Raw genomic sequence first — 20,049 nt, forward strand, 5'->3', positions numbered from 1 at the left:
CAGTGTTGTGCGGTGTGATGGGGTATTCACCCCACACTGATCCGGGAAGGGTTAAGGCAGACTGCGAAGGGGGCTAATTAAACAGCAACTAATTTTAAAAAGTAAGGAAAAATGGGAAAGCTTAAAGGAAAACATGTAACCCCTCTCTGTGGGCACAGGGGAACCACAAACAGCCATCTCTGGAATATAAAGTTCACAGTCTGTTCCCCACATGTCCCAGGCCTCCTGCCCAGGCCCTGGCTGTGCTGCAGGGAAGCTGCAGGTTGGATACTTGCTCAGGGGGTGGCCACACACCTTCAGGGTTTAGGTGGTAGGACCCTTCTTCCCAGCATCACCTCCCCACCCCGTCGGGGTCACGATCCCCGTCCCAGTCCGGCCTGCAAGACCTCTTGGCTGGTGGCATCTCCCTGCACAGTGCTCTGCCCAGGGCCCCCCCTCACTCTTTCCAGCTGCTCACCGCACTTGGCTCCAGACTGCTCCAGCCTCAGCTCCAGCCCCAGCTCCACTCTGTCTCCAGCACAGCTCCCTGGGCTGCTCCTCTGGCTCTGGCTGGCATAGCTCTCTGTTCCCCAGCTCAGCTCAGGCTGATGCTCTCGCCTTAGCGCCTTAGCTCGTCCTGCCTGCTCTGGAGGCAGTTCCAGCTCACATGGAGGACGGGACCCGGGGCCTCCTTACTCCCTCATTGGCCTGCCTGCCCTGTCAATCAGGCTGACCTGGAGCATTGGCGTCTCTCCATTGCCCCTCGGGACGGTCAGTCTCAGGGTCCTGATTTTTCACCAGCCCTTCCTCTGTCTTTTTATACTGGGAGATGGCGAACCAAAAAACCCCACTAAGTTTCAGTAAGGGGCCAACAGCCCAACAAAGGTGGATGATGGATAGCAGTGCAGTGTTGTGCCATGTGATGGGATGTTCACCTCACAATGGCTCTGAAAGGGTTAAGGCAGACTGAGAAGGGAATTAATTAACCTAACAGGCCACAGCTGAGGGGAGTCAGGTGACTAAGCAATCCCCTGATTGAATGAGGAAGCCCAGCTGAGGAGAAAGGAGCTGGGCTGGGACTACAAAGACAGGGAAATGGAAGCAGATGGGGCTGCAGGGAGAGTCTACAGTCATGCCCTGGCAGAAGGGAGGCATGTTTGGTGGCTGCAGTGACAGGTTGCCTGCAGTTGATGCCTGGGAAGAGGGAGTAGTGAAGCTGGCAGACCCAGGGCTTGTCTACACTACCGCACGGGGTCGATCTAAGATACACAACTTCAGCTATATAAATAGCATAGCTGAAGTTGACATACTTAGATCTACTTACTGCGATGTCTTCACTGCGGTAAGTCAACAGTGCACGCTCTCCCGTTGACTCTGCTTGCGCTTCTCGTTCTGGTGAAGTACCGGAGTCGATGGGAGAGCGCTCAGCGGTCGATTTATGCAATTTATGCAATAAATCGACCCCCACTGGATTGATCGCTGCCCGCCATAGACAAGCCTCCCGAGAAGAAAGGGAGAGCCAGAAGGTTAGGAAAGAGATCAGGGAAATGCAGCACCGTCCGGGGTGGCACAAACCTTGACTGCTGACTAGAGGGTCCCTGAGCTGGAACCTGAAGTAGAGAGCGGGCCTAAGTTCCCTAACCAGCCATTGGGGAAGTGGTACTGGTGGGGCAGTGAATGGGAAGGCTGCATAGTACTGTTGGTGAGGAAAGACTTTCCAACCCTGAGAGGGGAAACACGTATAGTTACCTGGCCAGAGGGCTAAGTCATGAAGGTGAAGCAGCACCAGCTCATGCAGTCAGAGGGGCTGCAGACCCAGAGAGAAGGGCAGTGGATGGCGTGCAACTGCGGAAAGGTTGTTGACCTTGTGAGCTGTTCCCCAGAACAATTAGGAGGAGATGCCATCCTAGCAGTGAGTGGAGCACCCCATCACATGGGGGTAGAAAAACTGTGATCTAATCAATGTAATTACACATGACTGGTAGGGCATACTGCAGTCAGCATTGTGAGTGCTGAACAGTGCACTGGACAATTGAACATCTGTAAATTCACGTTATTCCTTTATCTGATTGCTAAACTAATGAACTCCACCTTCCCCCATGACACTGTGCTGCTCCAGCATTGCAAAGTGCATACCCAGTCACTCTCAACCCAGTCAATAATCACATGCACCATTTTACAATAAAAGAACGGGACAAGCTTTATTCAACCATTACTAACAATTCAGTTAGACCAGAACTTTTGAAGGTATAGTTCCAGAAAATCAGAAAGACCTCTGAGAGTAACTGAGTGCTTTCTCAGTTTGGACACATTTATTGTGTTTCTTTGCTTAAAATGCCAGCTTTCTGCTCTTTTTGAAGAAAGGGCAGATTTTTGTTTAATAAACAATATTTTTGCACATGTATAGTGCTTTTCATCCACGGCTCTCTTAGAACTTTACAGATATTACACCTGATCCTTAGTGAGTGTAAATTGGCAATAGCTGTATTTGAAATAAATAGTGCGAGGACAATTTACACCAGCAAAGAATGTGGCACACTAAGTCAAAACATACCTTCCCTGTGAGGCAGAGAGGTATTATCACCATTTTATAGCTATATTAAAGCACAGAGAGAATGATTTGTTAAAGATCACACAGCAAGTCAGTATGAAAACTGGGAATAACACCCAGAAAATCTGAGTCCTCCTGTTTGCCCCCTTTCTTCATGAGCCATGGGGAGAACAGGATTGCCTATATTGTCTTCAACATGCTCACGACACTTGCTGCTTTGAATTAAGATAATGACAATTGACTAGATGTGTTTTAGGGTGAAGGTTTACCTTCCTCTGCAACTTCCGAGATTGTCTGCGACTGGAGCTGGCATGCCAGATTGGGTGGACCGGTGCTCTGAGGTGGGACAAAGAGTCTTCTTTCTAGATACCTGGCTGATGTGTCCCACCCACATGCTCAGATTTCCATACAGATAACCAGATTTAAAATCAGAAAGGAATTCCCTCCCCCAGGAGATTGGCAGGGGCTTCAGGGTTTTTCCACATCCCTCCGCAATATGGGGTGTGGTTTGCCTGCTGGGATCATGTGGGCATAACTCACATAATTAATTCTCTGCAATTGCAGGGCCATCAGCATTGGTGCCACCTCAGTCTCTCCTGTTCTCTCCCTGTAGTACATAGTTTACAGCATTTCAGTCCTCAGAAAACTAATCTATGCTTATTTTTACACAATCCAACATGATAAGCACTTTACAGAACAAATTGAAAGATGTGGTCCCTGCCCTGTAAAGATTAGTCTAGTTTTAGACAAAGGAGACAAGAGGGGGGTGACAAACAGTAGGGAGAGTGAGGAAGGATGACTGTTAACAACCATATGATCCCACCGTTACTAAACCTAGGCATGTGAAAATCATTATTTCAGAGATTCACAGATTTTAAGGTCAGACAGGACCATTAGATCATCTGTCTGACCTGTATAACACAGGCCATAGAATTTCACCCAGTTATCCCTATATTGAGCTCAGTAAGTTGTTTGACTAAAGCATGTCCTCCAGAAAGGTATCCAGTCTTGATCTGAAGACATCAAGAGACGGAGAATCCACCACTTCCCTTGGTAGTTTGTTCCAGTAACTAATCATCCTCACAGTTAAAAAAAAATGTGTGCTTTGTTTCTAATTTGAATTTATCTAGCTTTAACTTCTAGCCATTGTGTCTTGTTATGCCTTTCTCCACTAAATCAAAGAGCCCTTTAATACCTGGTATTTCTCCCTGTGAAGGTAGTTATAACAGGTTCAAGTCACCTCTTGATTTTCTTTCTGCCAAGCTAAACCAATTGAGCTCATTAAAACCCCCACTGTAACCTTCCCAAAAGCATTGCTTACTGAGTGAACAGCACTTGCTCATGCTTGGGGCAAAAGCAAAAAGAATTCTTTGTGCAAGCAAGGCATCCTTTTGCACCCTTCCTGAATTTAAGAAATTGTCTTAAAATTAATAAGAGCCAATCTCTGTCAAGAACAGAACTGATAAAGACGGCACTTTAAAGAAGACAGCTGGTTACATTGGGCACTTGTTTCAGTTTCTGCCTTGCTTTAGATATTTTCTGCAACTATTAGTGAATATATTTTTTAAATCTGGTATTTATTATTGTGTAGGTATGATGCTTTAGATCATAATACCGTAGAATTCTCTTGATTGGGACAAATCAATGGATGGCCAATAACCATGATTAAATGGAAATTCTAGTCAAAAGGAGACCCTTAAACAAAGGAATTTGCAATGATGTCAAATGACAGAATACTCTTCTAAATAACAATGAAAGAATAAAATGGATATTCACTATAATTTACATTTACTATTTCTTATTTTCCACTTTTAATATTTATTTGGCAACTTCTGCCTTAATGCCGGTGTAACGGGATGCAGCTACTGTACACTGAATTCTAGACAGCTAGGTCTGCTTATGCCTGTAGCGAGTTTGGCCTTAAATCTCAGAATTTACTCCATTAATACTTTGGAAACTGGTCCATTATGAGGAATTTAGGCTCATATTATCCTAGTTAAACAGCAGTCATTACTATCCTATATCATTAGGCTACATTGGTTCTCTGAGGATATGTCTACACTATGAAATTAGGTCGAATTTACACAAGTTGTTTTTTTAGAAATCGTTTTTATATAGTTGATTGTGTGTGTCCCCACACAAAATGCTCTAAGTGCATTAAGTGCATTAACTCGGCAGAGTGCTTCCACAGTACCGAGGCTAGCGTCGACTTCCAGAGCATTGCACTGTGGGTAGCTATCCCACAGTTCCCGCAGTCTCCGCCACCCATTGGAATTCTGGTTTGAGATCCCAATGCCTAATGGGGCAAAAACATTGTCGCGGGTGGTTCTGGGTATGTGTCAGCAGGCCTGCCCTCCCTCCCTCTGTGAAAGCAACAGCAGACAATCGTTTCACGCCTTTTTTCCTGAGTTACCTGTGCAGACGCCATACCATGGCAAGCATGGAGCCTGCACGGCTCACTGTCACCATACGTCTCCTGGGTGCTGGCAGACGCGGTACTGCATTGTTATACAGCAGCAGCTCATTGCCTTGTGGCAACAGACGGTGCAATAGGCCTGATAACCATTGTCATCATGTCTGAGGTGCTCTTGGCCGCCTCGGTAAGGTCGGTCAGGAGCGTCTGGGCAGACATGGGCGCAGGGACTGAAATAGGAGTGACTCGACCAGGTCATTCTCTTTAGTCCTGCCGGAAGTTGTATTGCACCATCTTCTGGCCAGCAGCCAGGAGATGAGGATGGCTAGTAGTCCTATTGTACTGTCTTCTGCCGAGCAGCCAGGAGATGAGGATGGTTAGCAGTCCTACTGCACCATCTGCTGCCAGCCAAAGATGTAAAAGACAGATGGAGTGGATCAAAAAAAGAAATAGACCAGATTTCTTTTGTATTCATTTGCTCCCCCCTCCCTCCGGGAAATCAATGGCCAACAATAGTTTCGGTGAGGTCTGTCAGGGGCACCTTGAAAAGTTTAATGGAGATTCAGCCCTGCCTGGAATACCAGGGGGAGAGATAGCTCAGTGGGTTGAGCATTGGCCTGCTAAACCCAGGGTTTTCAGTTCAATCCTTGAGAGGGCCATTCTGTGTGACAGTTGTTTTTGTTTCTCCTTGATGTAAAGCCACCCCCTTTGTTGATTTTAATTCCCTGTAAGCCAACCCTATAAGCCATGTCATCAGTTGCCCCTCCCTCCATCAGAGCAACGGCAGACAATGAGGAAGGCCCCACCCCCACTTGGTTCACTCTACTTCCCTGTAAGCTAACCACCCTCCCCTCCCCCCTTCCGCTTGCAGAGGAAATAAAGTCATTGTTGCTTCACATTCATGCATTCTTTATTAATTCATCACACAAATAGGGGGATAACTACCAAGGTAACCCAGGAGGGGTGGTGGAGAAGAGAAGCACCAAGAGGGGTGGTGGAGGAGGGAAGGACAAGGCCACACAGCACTTTAAAAGTTTAAAACTTATTGAATGCCAGCCTTCTGTTGCTTGGGCAATCCTCTGGGATGTAGTGGCTGGGTGGCCGGAGGCCCCCCCACCGCATTCTTGGGCGTCTGGGTGAGGAGGCTATGGAACTTGGGGAGGAGGGCGGTTGGTGGGAAGAGGGCTGTAGTGGTGGTCTGTGCTCCAGCTGCCTTTCCTGCAGCTCAACCATACGCTGGAGCATATTCGTTTGATCCTCCAGCAGCCTCAGCATTGAATCCTGCCTCCTCTCATCACACTGCCGCCACCTATCATCTTCAGCTCACCACTTACTCTCTTCAGCCCGCCACCTCTTCTCGCGCTCATTTTGTGCTTTCCTGCACTCTGACATTGTCTGCCTCCACACATTCGTCTGTGCTCTGTCAGTGTGGGAGGACAGCATGAGCTCAGAGAACATTTCATTGCGAGTGCGTTTTTTTTCACCTTCTAATCTTCGCTAGCCTCTGGGAAGGAGAAGATCCTGTGATCCTTGAAACACATGCAGCTGGTGGAGGAAAAAAAAGGGACAGTGGTATTTAAAAAGACACATTTTATAGAACAATGGGTACACTCTTTCAGGGTAAACCTTGCTGTTAACATTACACACATAGCACAAGTGCTTTCGTTACAAGGTCGCATTTTGCCTCCCCCCACCACGTGGCTATCCCCTCAACCTTCCCCCCTCCCTGTGGCTAACAGCGGGGAACATTTCTGTTCAGCCACGGGCAAACACCCCAGCAGGAACGGGCACCTCTGAATGTCCCCTTAAGAAAAGCACCCTATTTCAACCAGGTGACCTTGAATGATATCACTCGCCTGAGGATAACACAGAGAGATAAAGAACGGATGTTGTTTGAACACCAGCAAACATACGCTGCAATGCTTTGATCTGCAATGATTCCCGACTACGTGCTACTGGCCTGGCGTGGTAAAGTGTCCTACCATGGTGAACGGAATAAGGCTGCCCTCCCCAGAAACCTTTTGCAAAGTCTTTGGGAGTACATCCAGGAGAGCTTTATGGAGATGTCTCTGGAGGATTTCCGCTCCATCCCCAGACATGTTAACAGACTTTTCCAGTAGCTGTACTGGCCATGAATGGCAGGGCAAATTAATCATTAAACACGCTTGCTTTTAAACCATGTATACTATTTAAAAAGGTACACTCACCAGAGGTCCCTTCTCCACCTGGTGGGTCCAGGAGGCAGCCTTGGGTGGGTTCGGGGAGTATTGGCTCCAGGTCCAGGTTGAGAAACAGTTCCTGGCTGTTGGGAAAACCGGTTTCTCCGCTTGCTTGCTGTGAGCTATCTACAACCTCATCATCATCATCTTCCTCGTTCCCAAAACCTGCTTCCGTGTTGTCTCCCTCTCCACTGAAGGAGTCAAAGCACATGGTTGGGGTAGTGGTGGCTGAACCCCCTAAAATGGCACGCAGCTCATCATAGAAGCGGCATGTTTGGAGCGGCTGTTTACCTCTCTGGTTTTCTGGTTGGCTTGCCTCAGCTCCTTAAGTTTCACGCGGGACTGCTTCGGGTCCCTGTTATGGCCTCTGTCCTTCATGCCCTGGGAGATTTTGACAAATGTTTTGGCATTTCGAAAACTGGAACGGAGTTCTGATAGCATGGATTCCTCTTCCCATACAGCGATCAGATCCCGTACCTGCTGTTCGGTCCATGCTGGAGCTCTTTTGCGATTCTGAGGCTCCATCATGGTCACCTCTGCTGATGAGCTCTGCACTCACCTGCAGCTTGCCACACTGGCCAAACAGGAAATGAGATTCAAAAGTTCACAGGCCTTTTCCTGTCTACCTGGCCAGTGCATCTGAGTTGAGAGTGCTGTCCAGAGCAGTCACAATGAAGGCTGGGGTCTCATAGGACATGTGACCATGTCACCTGGTACTGAAATCCATCTTAAACCTGGTGCTTTTCCATTTAGAAGGAGGGGTGGGAACCCAGAGAGGGACAGAGGATTCCCGCCTTGTGCAAAAGATATATAAGGAGGTGGAACAGAACAAAGGGCTGCAATCACGAGAAATCCCCTAGCTACCACCTGAGCTGGAACAAGGGCTGTACCAGGGGAAAGGATGCCCAGACGAGGAAGACATCTAGTCTGTGATAGAAGCTTATTGAAACATCTGAGGGTAAGATTTTATCTGTAATCACTTTCTTTTACTATATTAGGCATAGACTTGCATGTTTTATTTTATTTTGTTTGGTAATTTACTTTGTTCTGTCTGTTACTACTTGGAACCACTTAAATCCTACTTTTTGTATTTAATAAAATCACTTTTTAATTATTAATTAACCCAGAGTATGCATTAATACCTGTGGGGCGGGGGTGGCAAACAGCTGTGCATATCTCTCTATCAGTGTTATAGAGGGCGAACAATTTATGAGTTTATCCCGTATAAGCTTTAAATAGGGTAAAATGGATTTATTTGGGGTTTGGACTCCATTGGGAACTGGGCATCTGGGTGTTGGAGACATGATCATTTCTTAAGCTATTTTCAGGTAAGCCTGCAGTTTGTGGGACGTTGTTCAGACCTGGGTCTGTGTTTGCAGCCGGCAAGAGTGTGTGGCTCAAACAGGCAAGGTACTGGAGTCCCAGGCTAGCAGGGAAAACAGGTTAGAAGTAGTCTCAGCACATCAGCTGGCAGTTCCCAAGGGTTTTTCTGTGATCCAGCCCATCACAAGTATACAAACAGAGGAGGGGGGGAAGAGCGAGAACTGGAGACATTTTGCTTTATTCTCCTAAGTATTTTAAATGCTGCCTACTGACACATTGAACTCAATGGGATTTTGCATGCACATAGAACGCACTTGACCTAAGTGGAGTATATTTTAATTAGAAATGGAAAAGGCTTGTTAGATTATGTTAGCCTGCTTAGTCTCTCTCTCACACACACACACCCTAATACGGGGAGCATGTAATGCCCTGAAGGTCTTACCTGGCTTCTATAACATTCTTGCAAAGAAAATATTACTGCTCCCAAAGGATTCTGTGACATTTCAAATATATATTTGTTGAACTTCTGTTCCTTTAAATGACAGTTATGGATGCATGAATCTGCTCTATTCTTTAAACACTTGGCAACTACATCGAAATGTGTGATGCAGACTGATGTCTCTTTCCCAGGAACACTTTTGTAGCGGCCTTTGAAAATATATGCCTTGTGTTGTCCCAATTTTAAATAAACAGTATTAATAAAAGAAAGGGATCATGTTCTGTGCCTGAGAACAAAATTCATAAATTAAAGGGATAGTGCACAATTAGGCAAAAGTTGTTGTTGAATTTAACATGGTACTTTCAAGAGAAAAGGAAACTAATGCATTGAAAATTATCAAACTATTGGTAAGTTCACATATTGCATCCTTGACTAATGCCATCTATGAAACAAGCATATCTACTATATTATTGAAGATGAGATCATAACAAGCTTAACTGAAATGAGATGGTGGAGCTTCTGTTGTAAGTCTTTTAGTTTGGCTCTCTAAGAAGAGACTGACAGGGCTGGTGGCAATACCAAAAACCTTTTTGGGCACAATATTTTCATGAAAGCCTTCTGAAACCTAACATGGCAGAGAGGGTAGAGGAAGGGATTCACAGAGGAATTGAACCACAAAAGCCAAAATGTTATTTCATACAAGAATTTGTTGACACACTTTTCATAGCAGGCTGCGCGAATTATCATAAGTAATGAATATGGTGCCCAGCAAATGGCAAAGACACAGACAATTATGGCTAGTGACTTTGCAATATTTTTGTCCCTGTTCAATTTTGACCTGGTCTTCACCCTGAGGGTTACTGACTGATCACTGTTAGGGGTTATGGAATAGCCTCTGGACTGAGGTGAACAGTCAGTCTCCAGTGACTGCGTCTGTGACCTGGAAGTAGTAGAAAGACTGTCCTCTGTTTCTAAAACAGTAGAACGAACTTCTTCCTTCAAAGAGCAATGGTCAGCCATCAAGACATTGTTTCCTGTTGGAGGTACAGACACCTGTTTACTGATACTGACTGTGCTCTGGAGCCTTTTTCTCTTGCGTTTTTGTATATCCCAGTAGATGTGCATGTTGAAATAGCCCACAGAGATACAAGGTGTGAAGAACTCAAAGGTTGAAGCACATAGGAGAAAGTACCAGTTGTAGTAGAATTCAGCATAGCATTCTCCATCAGGTACGTTGCTGCAGCCGACCACAGCTTCCCAAATGAGGATTGCGGGGCCATAGAGTAAGAATGCAAAGACCCAGACTGCCACCATCTTAGCAATAGTTTTTGACATCGTTCCCTGTTGAATCCTATATGTCACCTAGAAGTAAAATTAAAAGACCCCCATGTCAGTCATACAGTGCGTTCTTTTAATATCTAGTGCAAGTATTTTGTAAAAACTTCTGGGAAATTAAGAATAATATTTGTACTTTGGGTCTCCAGATGTCCAGAACATTTGTGTTTATATAAAGCCCTGAAAAACTTTATTAATCTTGGGCTCAAGCACTATAGCCTACTGTATGCTTAAGATTTGGGGGGAAAACATTTGAGATGGATATACCTTCCATTGGAATGAATGAATGAGTAATAGGAAATGGTTTGATGGCATCACCATTACAATAAGGAAATAACAAGGAGTCAGCTTCTGACTCATGAAAACATTGAATCTCTGAGGTAAACTAAGAATGGGGGGGGGGGGTTACTCCCACTGTAATAGAAAAGTAACCATGACTGCTTCCAAGTATCTAAATGTGAATATTTGTTTTTCTTTGTCACAGAATAAAATGTATCCCCACCCCAGATCCCCTTATAGTTCTTAAAGGAAGGAAATTCAATCATTTAGATGTTGTGTTATGGTTCTTTCTTTATCATGTAAATGGCCGCTCAGATTCCTTTAGTGGTTGAGGTTTTTATGCCTTATCAGACTTTTTTTTTAAGTATCCAGCAACAAAAAAAGTTGCCAATGCAACCTTAATTCAGATCCCTTGTGTGTAAGCATTATGACAGAGTCTTTAATTACATGATCACATACTATTTTTTCCACAGGACCCCAGCTCATTCAGTGCACAGGGTGTATGATACTTCCTGACTGAGCAGCTTTCAATACTTTGGGTTTTTTTCCTCACTTTTCAGTGATTGGCCCCAAGCCATACTTACTGCACACTATTCAAACCCTGCTCTGAAGACAGAATTAGTAATTTCCTTAGGGGCTTGTCTGGGGTGCTAATCACTATAGTATCTGAGCGCTTCACCTGGGAAGTGTGATGGTATGACTATTCCTATCTTACAGATGGGGAGCTGAGGCAAAGAGACAATAGCAAAAGTATCCAATTTTGGGTGCTCAATCCAAAAAGCCTATGGACTGATTTTTTTTTCCAGAGGACCGTCCATTTTATAATACTTTATTTGTTCAAAGCACAGCTCCCATTGACTTCAGCTATAGCTGTGAGTGCTCAGGAATCTGCAAATCAGACCCCAGGTGTTTCAGTCTGGGACACAGACAGCGAAGAATAGTTAAGTGACCACCTGTGAAAAGTCTGGTGTAAGTGACTTGCCTAGTATCACATACAAGCTCTGTGGCAGAGGCAGGGATAGAAGCCACATTCCCAGGACAGCATTCAACTACCTTAACCGGGAGACCTTCCTTTCTATTCCTGCCATCACCTGCCCCATTCACTACACACCTTCCAATCCTCCCTCTTAGCAGAGGGTGTGGGCCTTTGGTTTTGGGCAGGCCTACACCCGCCTGTCCCAGATCTGAAAATAGTACACACCTTCCAACTTCTGCAACAAATGAGACAGAGGTCCTGTAGAAAGCCTCCTTCACTACCCAACCCTGCTTCCTTTTCTGAGCAACAGCCATACTGTGCATTGAATGAGGCACAGATCCAGCAGAAAAAAATAGCCTGTGATCATATAATTAAAGGTTGTATCATAATGCATATGCACACATGCATTTCTCCTAACTTTGAGGGCTAGATTCTGCAACTTTAATGCTCCTTAAATATAGGGTTTTTGTGTGCAATTTCATAGGTTTTTATAAAAGCAAACTGAAAAAAAAACAGAATTCCATCATGTGGCATCATATTGACACCCACATGGGTCATCAAAAGGGTTGGAACCTTTAGATCCAAAACACAGAGCCCCTTGAGCTAACACAGTAAGTGATATCAGTATTAGGCTCTCATCCTTCATATGGACCAGACACTAAGGGGAGGTGAGATCCACTTTGCCAGTGGGTTTCACGGACATTTGCTGTCCGCAGAGAAATGTTGAGACTCAGGAAATATGGGTTTTATTCCAGGTGGTAGATGTACTAAGGTGGTTACAGACCCTTCTGTCCTTGGCCCCTCCATTCTGTCCTTGGTCCAGTCCTCTGGCCCTCCCTTAGATCCTCATCCAACATTTCCACTCACTCCAACCTCCTGGTTGGCTCCATTTCCCAAATTCCAATCTCACCTGACCCTCCATTTAGCTCCTTGTCTCAATCTCCCCATTCCTCCACTCATCTCAGGCCCTGCCTCCCCATCACCAAGACCTCTTTCAGGTCTTCATTCCCCAAGCTCCTCATTCTGGCCCAATCTCCCATCCCCACCTTCTCCCTGGCCCTTGTCCCAGCCTCCCCACTTTCCACTGCTCCAGGCTTGATTTTCCACAAATCTGCCTGCTAGGCAAGCAGCTTCCTCCTCCTCACTGACAGCACAGGAGAGACAGTCTCCATGCTCTCAGCTCCAGTGCCAGAGCAGCCCCCAGCATCCATATGCAGCAACTGCTGTAGAAGACCTGCTCCACTCCTGCAAGATGTTCAGCGTAGACGGAATTGTCAGAGAATTTAGTTGCCTAACTAACAACTCTCTACCGAGCCTGTGCAAACAGATTTTCAGAGGCTTTTAAGTTGGACAAATATTCACAGGAATAGCAAAAAACACGCTCCTGAAAGCGGGGCAACCCTCATACCAAATTTCAAGTCTCTGCTCCAATGAATGGAGGAGCTAGAGCTTCTCAACAAAACACTCAAGAATTTTTTATCATTGTCATAACAAAGTATTATCCCTAACCTTATTCTGAGAAATGGCTGAACTGTTAGTTGAAACTTTCAACAACAGCAAAAAAAGTTCACCCTGAGGAAGACAGCCAACACAGAAAACTTCAGCCTGGATGGTAAAAGTTTGGCAAAGTCATAAGTTACATGAAAATAAGATCTTATAATGTCAGGCAACCTTTATAATATAGGCATTATTACATGTGCCACCTATAATTTAGATTAGCCAAAGTTACTGGCCTGGGAGTCTGGAAATCTATTTCCAATTCTGCCATGGACTCAGTGTGTGACTTTGGACAAGTCACTTAAATTCTTTGTTGGATAATGCTTATCCACCTTTGTAAAGTGCCTTCCAAGCTATGGATGAAAAGTGTTATATAAGTGTTAAGTATTATCATAAACACACAATTACATCTAAACATCATGAGACATGCAAAGCTAACTATAAATGTTCTACTCACAGCTTTAGTAACTGACAGGAACCGATCATAGCTGATGAGGACGATGCTAAATGCTGAAGCTGTGCACATAAGATAGTCTACAACTAGCCAGAGTTTGCAGAGAATTCTTCCAAATATCCATTTCCCTGTCAGGATGTAAGGGATATACAGGGGGATACAGAATACACCTATAGAGAAAAATCATAAATAAACAATCAAGTTGTTATAGTCAGGACTGCAGATGGTACTAATAGGAACCCAGAACAATTTTTGTGATACCCAATTACAAAAATGTCAGATTGGAATTTACAGATGAAGTTCTTGTGTTCTCATGAAATTAGTTAATGGGTTCCTTACACTTGATCTCAGCCATGTTTTTATGCACTGTTAATTCTCTGGCAGGTATAATATAGTGCTTATTATTAGTATTTTCCAGACTTGTATCACAACCTAAAGGAAAGAGTAGCTAGCCAGTGGGGGGCAACCTGCAGCCCGCATGCCGCCCATCAGGGTAATCTGATTGCAGGCCGTGAAACATTTTGCTGATGTTGATTATCCACAGGCATGGCGCCCGCTCCCCCCCCCCAGCTCCCAGTGGCCGTGGTTTGCTGTTCCCGGCCAATGGGAGCTGCAGGAAGCAGCGGCCAGCATGTCCCTGTGGACCACCGCTTCCCGCAGCTCCCATTGGCTGGAAACAGCAAACCATGGCCAACAACAAAAGTTAAAAAGATTCTATAGTTTCCTATACATACTCAGCCCAGCATTTTCCACTGATCATAATCCCCTTTTTGGCACTGAGCTGATAAAGTATTAGTCTGGAACACACATGAAGCAGTCTCAACACCCATGCTGAACCTAAATTTAGGTTCCTAAAACCACATATAGGCGCTTAAATCGGCTTTCAAAGATGATGAACACCTATACTTCTCATCATCTTCAATGGGATTAGATGATGCTTAGGACCTCTGAAAAATCAGGTTACTTTTGTTTAGATGCCTCAATATGGATTTAAGAACCTATCTTTATACATGTAAGATTGAAAATGGTGGCCTCACTTGCAATCTCTCATCCTTAGTTAGCAAACAGGATGCACAAGAGGTGAGTTGTCTGTTTCTAACACATCTTACTGACTCTGAAGATTTCAGGCCCACAGGAAATTTGAAAGAAAAGTGGGAAACATTAAGGCAGTCTGAAGGGACTTGAAGCTCTCTGTTTAGACCTAGAAACAAAAGTCTCTGAAAAAACTGTCAACCATTGAGAAGAACAGTTCTGTGCAGAAGGCCTGAGCTATGGAACAGCAACTACAGATGGGAAAATGGTCAATGTGGAGCACAATGCCCTGGATATCAACACGGACACTCTTGTTTTCACCTCTATGCCAGTCCAAGAATTAGATAGAAGGCCATCAGTCAAGGTATGCAGGATTGATGCCCAAGGTTTTAAAAGCTAAAGTGGAATGACTTAAATATTGTGATGAAAAAGAGGCGATACATATTCGGAACATGCATTGGGCACTGCTTGAAGTGGAAGAGATGGCTCAGTAGGAGGTTCTCCTTCTCCTGGTTCAGTGAACTAATGGCTCTGCATTGCTCTGGAAAATGGAAAGCACTGGTCTACAGAAAGTGCTATCTTGTGAACTGGCTGAAAATCAAGGTGCCCCCATCAGGACATTTATGACACCTCAAAATATGGTGCCCTCTCTAAACTCCTAAACCAAACATTTCAAAAATGAGAGCGACAGCTAAGCTGCTATATCATATTTAGGCATGATAATAAATTGTCTGAGTTTCGAAAGAGCTGAATGGCCAAGTGAATCCCATTGAGATCACCCTACACATACATACACTACTCATCTAAAATAACATTGACCTCAGTAGGAGCTGCTGGGTGCTCAGCACTTTTGAAAACTAGGCCAATTATTTAGGTGGCTGTATGGATTTAGGAACCTAAAGTTAGGTTCCTACTTTTTTAAAACTCAGGGGATTTTCTAATTAATTCAAAAAGAAATATTTTGACTCTGCCTCCTATCCTAAGGATACTTCAGTGCTTGTGGTGATCGCACTAGACAATGCTTGCAAAGTCTTTTATTAATATGGTTCCTCTAAAACTCATATTAATTTGCTGCAATACCTGTTGGTGTGTCACATTCCTGAAGGATAACCTCCCATCTCAGCCACCATTCCTGTGGAGTCCACAAACACTGCTTCTTATATGATCAGTGCGGTTACTGTTAAAAGCTGAGAAGTGTTCCCTTCTCTTCAGTCTGGGTGGGACCAGAAACAGAACCCCATTAATGGGAGCTCTTCAGCTAATTCCCAGCACTGAAAATGCACACCTTCCCAAATAGTGCATATTACAGGAGTATATATTGTGTATGTCATAAATCTAACATTTAAATTATCCCCATTAATGGTGTTATGTTCTGAGCACATTTTCAAACCCTTTGCTGAGAGAAGCAAAGACTAGTTCCTTTTAAAATGTATTACAGCAATATGATACTGTGCATTCCTAGGGCTCCTTTACTTATCAGTACAGTACACTGGAGCACTAGAGTCTAGATCAGAGGTGGGCAAACTATGGCCCAGGGGCCACATCCGGCCCTCCAGCCGGTTTAATCTGGCCCTCAACCTCCTGCTAGGGAACTGGATCTGGGGCTTGCCCTGCTCCCGAACTCCAGCTGGGGACCAGGGTCTGAGGCTGCTCCGAGCATGTGTGCCAAGGCTCCCAGAAGCAGCAGCATGTCCCCCCTCCAGGTCCTACGTATAGGAGCAGCCAGGGGGCTCCGCGCTCTGCCCCCACCCCAAGCACCACACCTGCAGCTCCCATTGGCTGGGAACTGCGACTAATGTGAGCTGCAGGGGCAGCACCTGCGGACGGGACAACGCACAGAGCTGCCTGGCCGCACCTCCACATAGGAGCCGGGGCTGGTACAGGCTGCTGCTTCAGGAGCTGCTTGAGGTAAGCCCGGAGCCTGCACCCCCTCCTGTGCCCTAACCCTCTGCCCTATCCTTGATCCCTCTCCCATACCCCAGCCCCTACCCCAGCCCAGAGCCCCCTCCCGCACCGTGAACTCCTCATTTCTGACCCCACCCCAGAGCCTGCACCCTTAGCCAGATCCCATACCCCAACTCGTGCCCCAACCCTCTGCCCCAGCCCTGATCCCCCTTCTGCCCTCTGAACCCCTTGGTCCCAGCCTGGAGCACCCTCCTACATCCCAAATCCCTCATCCCCAACCCCACCCCAGAGCCCGCACCTTCAGCTGAAGCCATTCCCCTCTCCCCTGCACCCTAACCCCCTGCCCCAGCCCAGAGCCCCCTCCCTCACCCTGAACTCCTCCTTTCTGGCCTCACCCCAGAGCCTGCACCGCCAGCTAGAGCCCTCACCCCCTCCTGCACCCCAACCCCAATTTTGTGAGCATTCATGGCCTGCCATACAATTTCCATACCCAGATGTGGCTCTCGAGCCAAAAGTTTGCCAACCCCTGGTCTAGATCCACAAAGGGATTTAAGGTGCCTAACTGCCACTTTAGGTGCCTAAATTCCTGAGGTGCCTAAGTTTCCATGAACAAAGTCCCCATGGCACCTACATTTCTACTGGTATGCCTGTGCAAAGCTTCCTAAGTTCTGATGCCCAGCTCACACCTAAGCCACGTTGGGACCCTGAAACTGCATTCCCCTGCCTACCTCACCTGTGGGGCCTGATCCAGTAGGCATTGTGAGAGGCTGCCTACAAGCAAGCCTACTGCATCAGGTCCTGTCCAAAACAGAGGAGGAACTATCACCCCCAGTTATACACAATAGGCCAGTGGTTAGAGCACTCATGGGATATGGGAGACTGCAACTCAGATCCTTACTCTGCCTGGTTCAGGGCAAGGACTTGAACCTCAGTTTCCTACCTCCATGCCCTAACCACTGGGCTACATAGCATTCTGAGATAGGTTTCTCTCAATCTCTGACCTGGTTTAGGTGCCTAACTCCAGGAGGGGTTCACAGCTGTGACTCTCAAGTGGAGTTAGGTGCTTCCTTCTGATCCAGATTTAAGTGCCTAATTCCCTTTGAGGGATGGAATTTAAATCACACACCTCTCTTCAGCATTTCATTCCTCGTTAGCTTAAGTGGTTTCTTGCTCAGCCTGCTAGTTCTGAGAATCCCATTCCTCGGCACACATCTCACCCCATGCATTGTATAGGGAGCCTAGACACCTAACTCAGGGCTGAGGAGCCAGGGGGCAGCAGGACACCTAAAGACAGGCATTGCAGCAAGGAGCTTATATCCTTCTTGTGGATGTAGCCCTAGGTCTTCAGCCTCATACCTCTGAATACCACATGAAGCATACAATAATCACCCAGAACTTTATTGCTGATCTTGTCTTATTGCTTAAGTAAAATAAGCAGGATGTAAATATGTTAATTACAGAAAATTCAGTTGTGTCTTAGAAAAATATTTAACATTCTTGAAATATTAATTCATTAAAAACTATTGTTCTGCATTTACAATGATTTAATTCTCTTCTTCCAGTGATAACTCTTCTACATATTTGTTTAAATGCTATAGTGGTATAAATTTGGATTCCAACAATCAATTTTAATTTATTTCAAGCATAGTTTTTTAAAAGGGGTGTGTGTGTGTGTAGCATCAACCCACTGAAATGATTAATAATTGATTATTTATTCTTTTCATATGTCCTTAAGCCTACAGCCAGATACAGAGATGAACAGTAGAATATTTGCAAAAACTGCCTAGTGCTAGTCAGTTGGCTGACTTAGTAAATGGAACAATGTAGCGTATGTACTCCTGGAAAAAATAACTAGTAATTCTTAAACTTTTGGCTACTAGTTAATTTCAACCGAATATAGAAAAGGCAATTTTCTGAAAGGAATTTGCAATATATACAAGATCTACTGGTTAACATATACTATGTTCCATCTGACAATCTATGATGAAAAGCAAAATTCCAGAGTGGAGGTTAATTAAAACCAGTTACAAACAATAACCCCTAAGCAGCAATGGTTTCACATCCATTCTACATAGAATAGTTGCTTTCTTTTCTGAAGAAAACATCTTTCACATTGCTAAAAGATCGGTTTCTCTTTCTAGTACATTTCTGAGAACTAACAGCCTGCTAAAGTACTCCATGCAGCTTCCACCCCATTATCTGATCTTAGGTATATGTTCAGGAAATTTGCTTGTTAAGAGAAACAACATAATGAAATAAATCTTTCTTTGAAGTAAACTATAAAATGAGTATTACATTTGCTTCATTATCATAACTTACCCACTAAAAAGTCTGAAATAGCAAGATTAAGAAAGAAATAATTACTCCGATGCCGAAGATTTTTGTTCACCAAAAACGCCAGGATGACCAAGGCATTTCCAAGCACTGTAATAAGAGCTAACAAAACCATAAGAACTGCCAGTAATACCAAAACAACCAATGTAAATTTTCGTTCCAAGTTCGATGTGGATGAAGTTGTCCTTCCGTTACATGTTGCAGTCATGTGTAGATCTTCAGTACTGTTGTTATACATATTGTGCATCCACTTCAGGCTCTTTTCTGAACTGTTTCTGTTAATGAAGATAAAGAATTTTAATAAGATACTGTATATTTAAAAGCAGATATTGAGCATCCAAAATGATTTGATAAAGTAAAAAAAAAATGATTGCAAGATTCTGATGCTTGGTAAATATAGATTTTGCACAGCTTCCTTGTTTTCAAAAGCATGGTCCATTTAGCTGTAATGTCCTGAAAACTGAATCTGCAGAAGTATCACCAATAAACAGGATGTGGAGTTTTCAAATGCTAGTTTTAAAATGCAGTGACTGTGTGTGAGGTTCCCCTCTGGTGTTATGTGGACTGGTGATCTGCTAGGTCACTCCAATCCTTGACTCTGGGAGCCAGCCTTACCCTGCTCTGCTGTGAGAACTCCCACTCCTGGGCTATTCATGCACAGCCTCTGGCATGTAAGCTGCTTGGAATGTGCAATGACACAAGCCAATATCTCCAGTCCCAGACACAATCCTAGGATCCTCTCTCTTGCAGTGTCCAGTTATGTCTTGCAGTGTCCAGTTATGCCTGCTGGACATTGCAAGCTTATATGAGTTAATCAATTTAACAAAGAAATTGATGTGTACCAGGCTTGTTATCCCAAGGGGAGTCTCTGACATGCTTCAAACCAAACGCTTCAGGTAGAATAAACAAACAGATTTATTAACTACAAAGATAGATTTTAAGTGATTATAAGTCAAAGCATAACAAGTCAAATTTAGTCAAATGAAATAAAAGCAAAATGCATCCTAAGCTGATCTTAACACTTTCAGTGCCCTTACAAACTTAGATGATTCTCACCACAAGCTGGCTGGTTACCCTTCAGCCAGGCTCTCCCCTTTGATCAGCACTTCAATTGCTTGGTGGTGATGTCTGTAAATGGAGGTGGAAGAGAGAGGAAGAGCATGGCAAACATGTCTCCCTTTTATCATGTTCTTTCTTCCCTCTTGGCTTTGCACTCCCCCCTTCAGAGTCAGGTGGAGCATTACTTCATCATAGTCCCAAACTGACCAAAGGAAGGTGAGTGACTCACTCGAGAGTCCAACAGATCCTTTGTT

General features: G+C 44.8%; 1 protein-coding gene across 1 annotated transcript; it reads right to left on the reverse strand.

Annotated features, from left to right (window-relative positions):
* Positions 1 to 5,841: 5,841 nt before the first annotated feature.
* HRH4 (histamine receptor H4) lies at positions 5,842 to 19,445 on the reverse strand. The gene is given in 4 exon segments (XM_073331355.1): positions 5,842 to 6,488; positions 7,151 to 10,286; positions 13,469 to 13,635; positions 18,722 to 19,445. Coding segments are annotated over 3 exon segments (1,437 nt in total). The 5' UTR covers positions 19,176 to 19,445; the 3' UTR covers positions 5,842 to 6,488; positions 7,151 to 9,470.
* Between the last annotated feature and the right edge of the window lie 604 nt (positions 19,446 to 20,049).

Source organism: Lepidochelys kempii, chromosome 2 (assembly GCF_965140285.1).
Source record: "Lepidochelys kempii isolate rLepKem1 chromosome 2, rLepKem1.hap1, whole genome shotgun sequence".
NCBI lineage: Eukaryota > Metazoa > Chordata > Testudines > Cheloniidae > Lepidochelys > Lepidochelys kempii.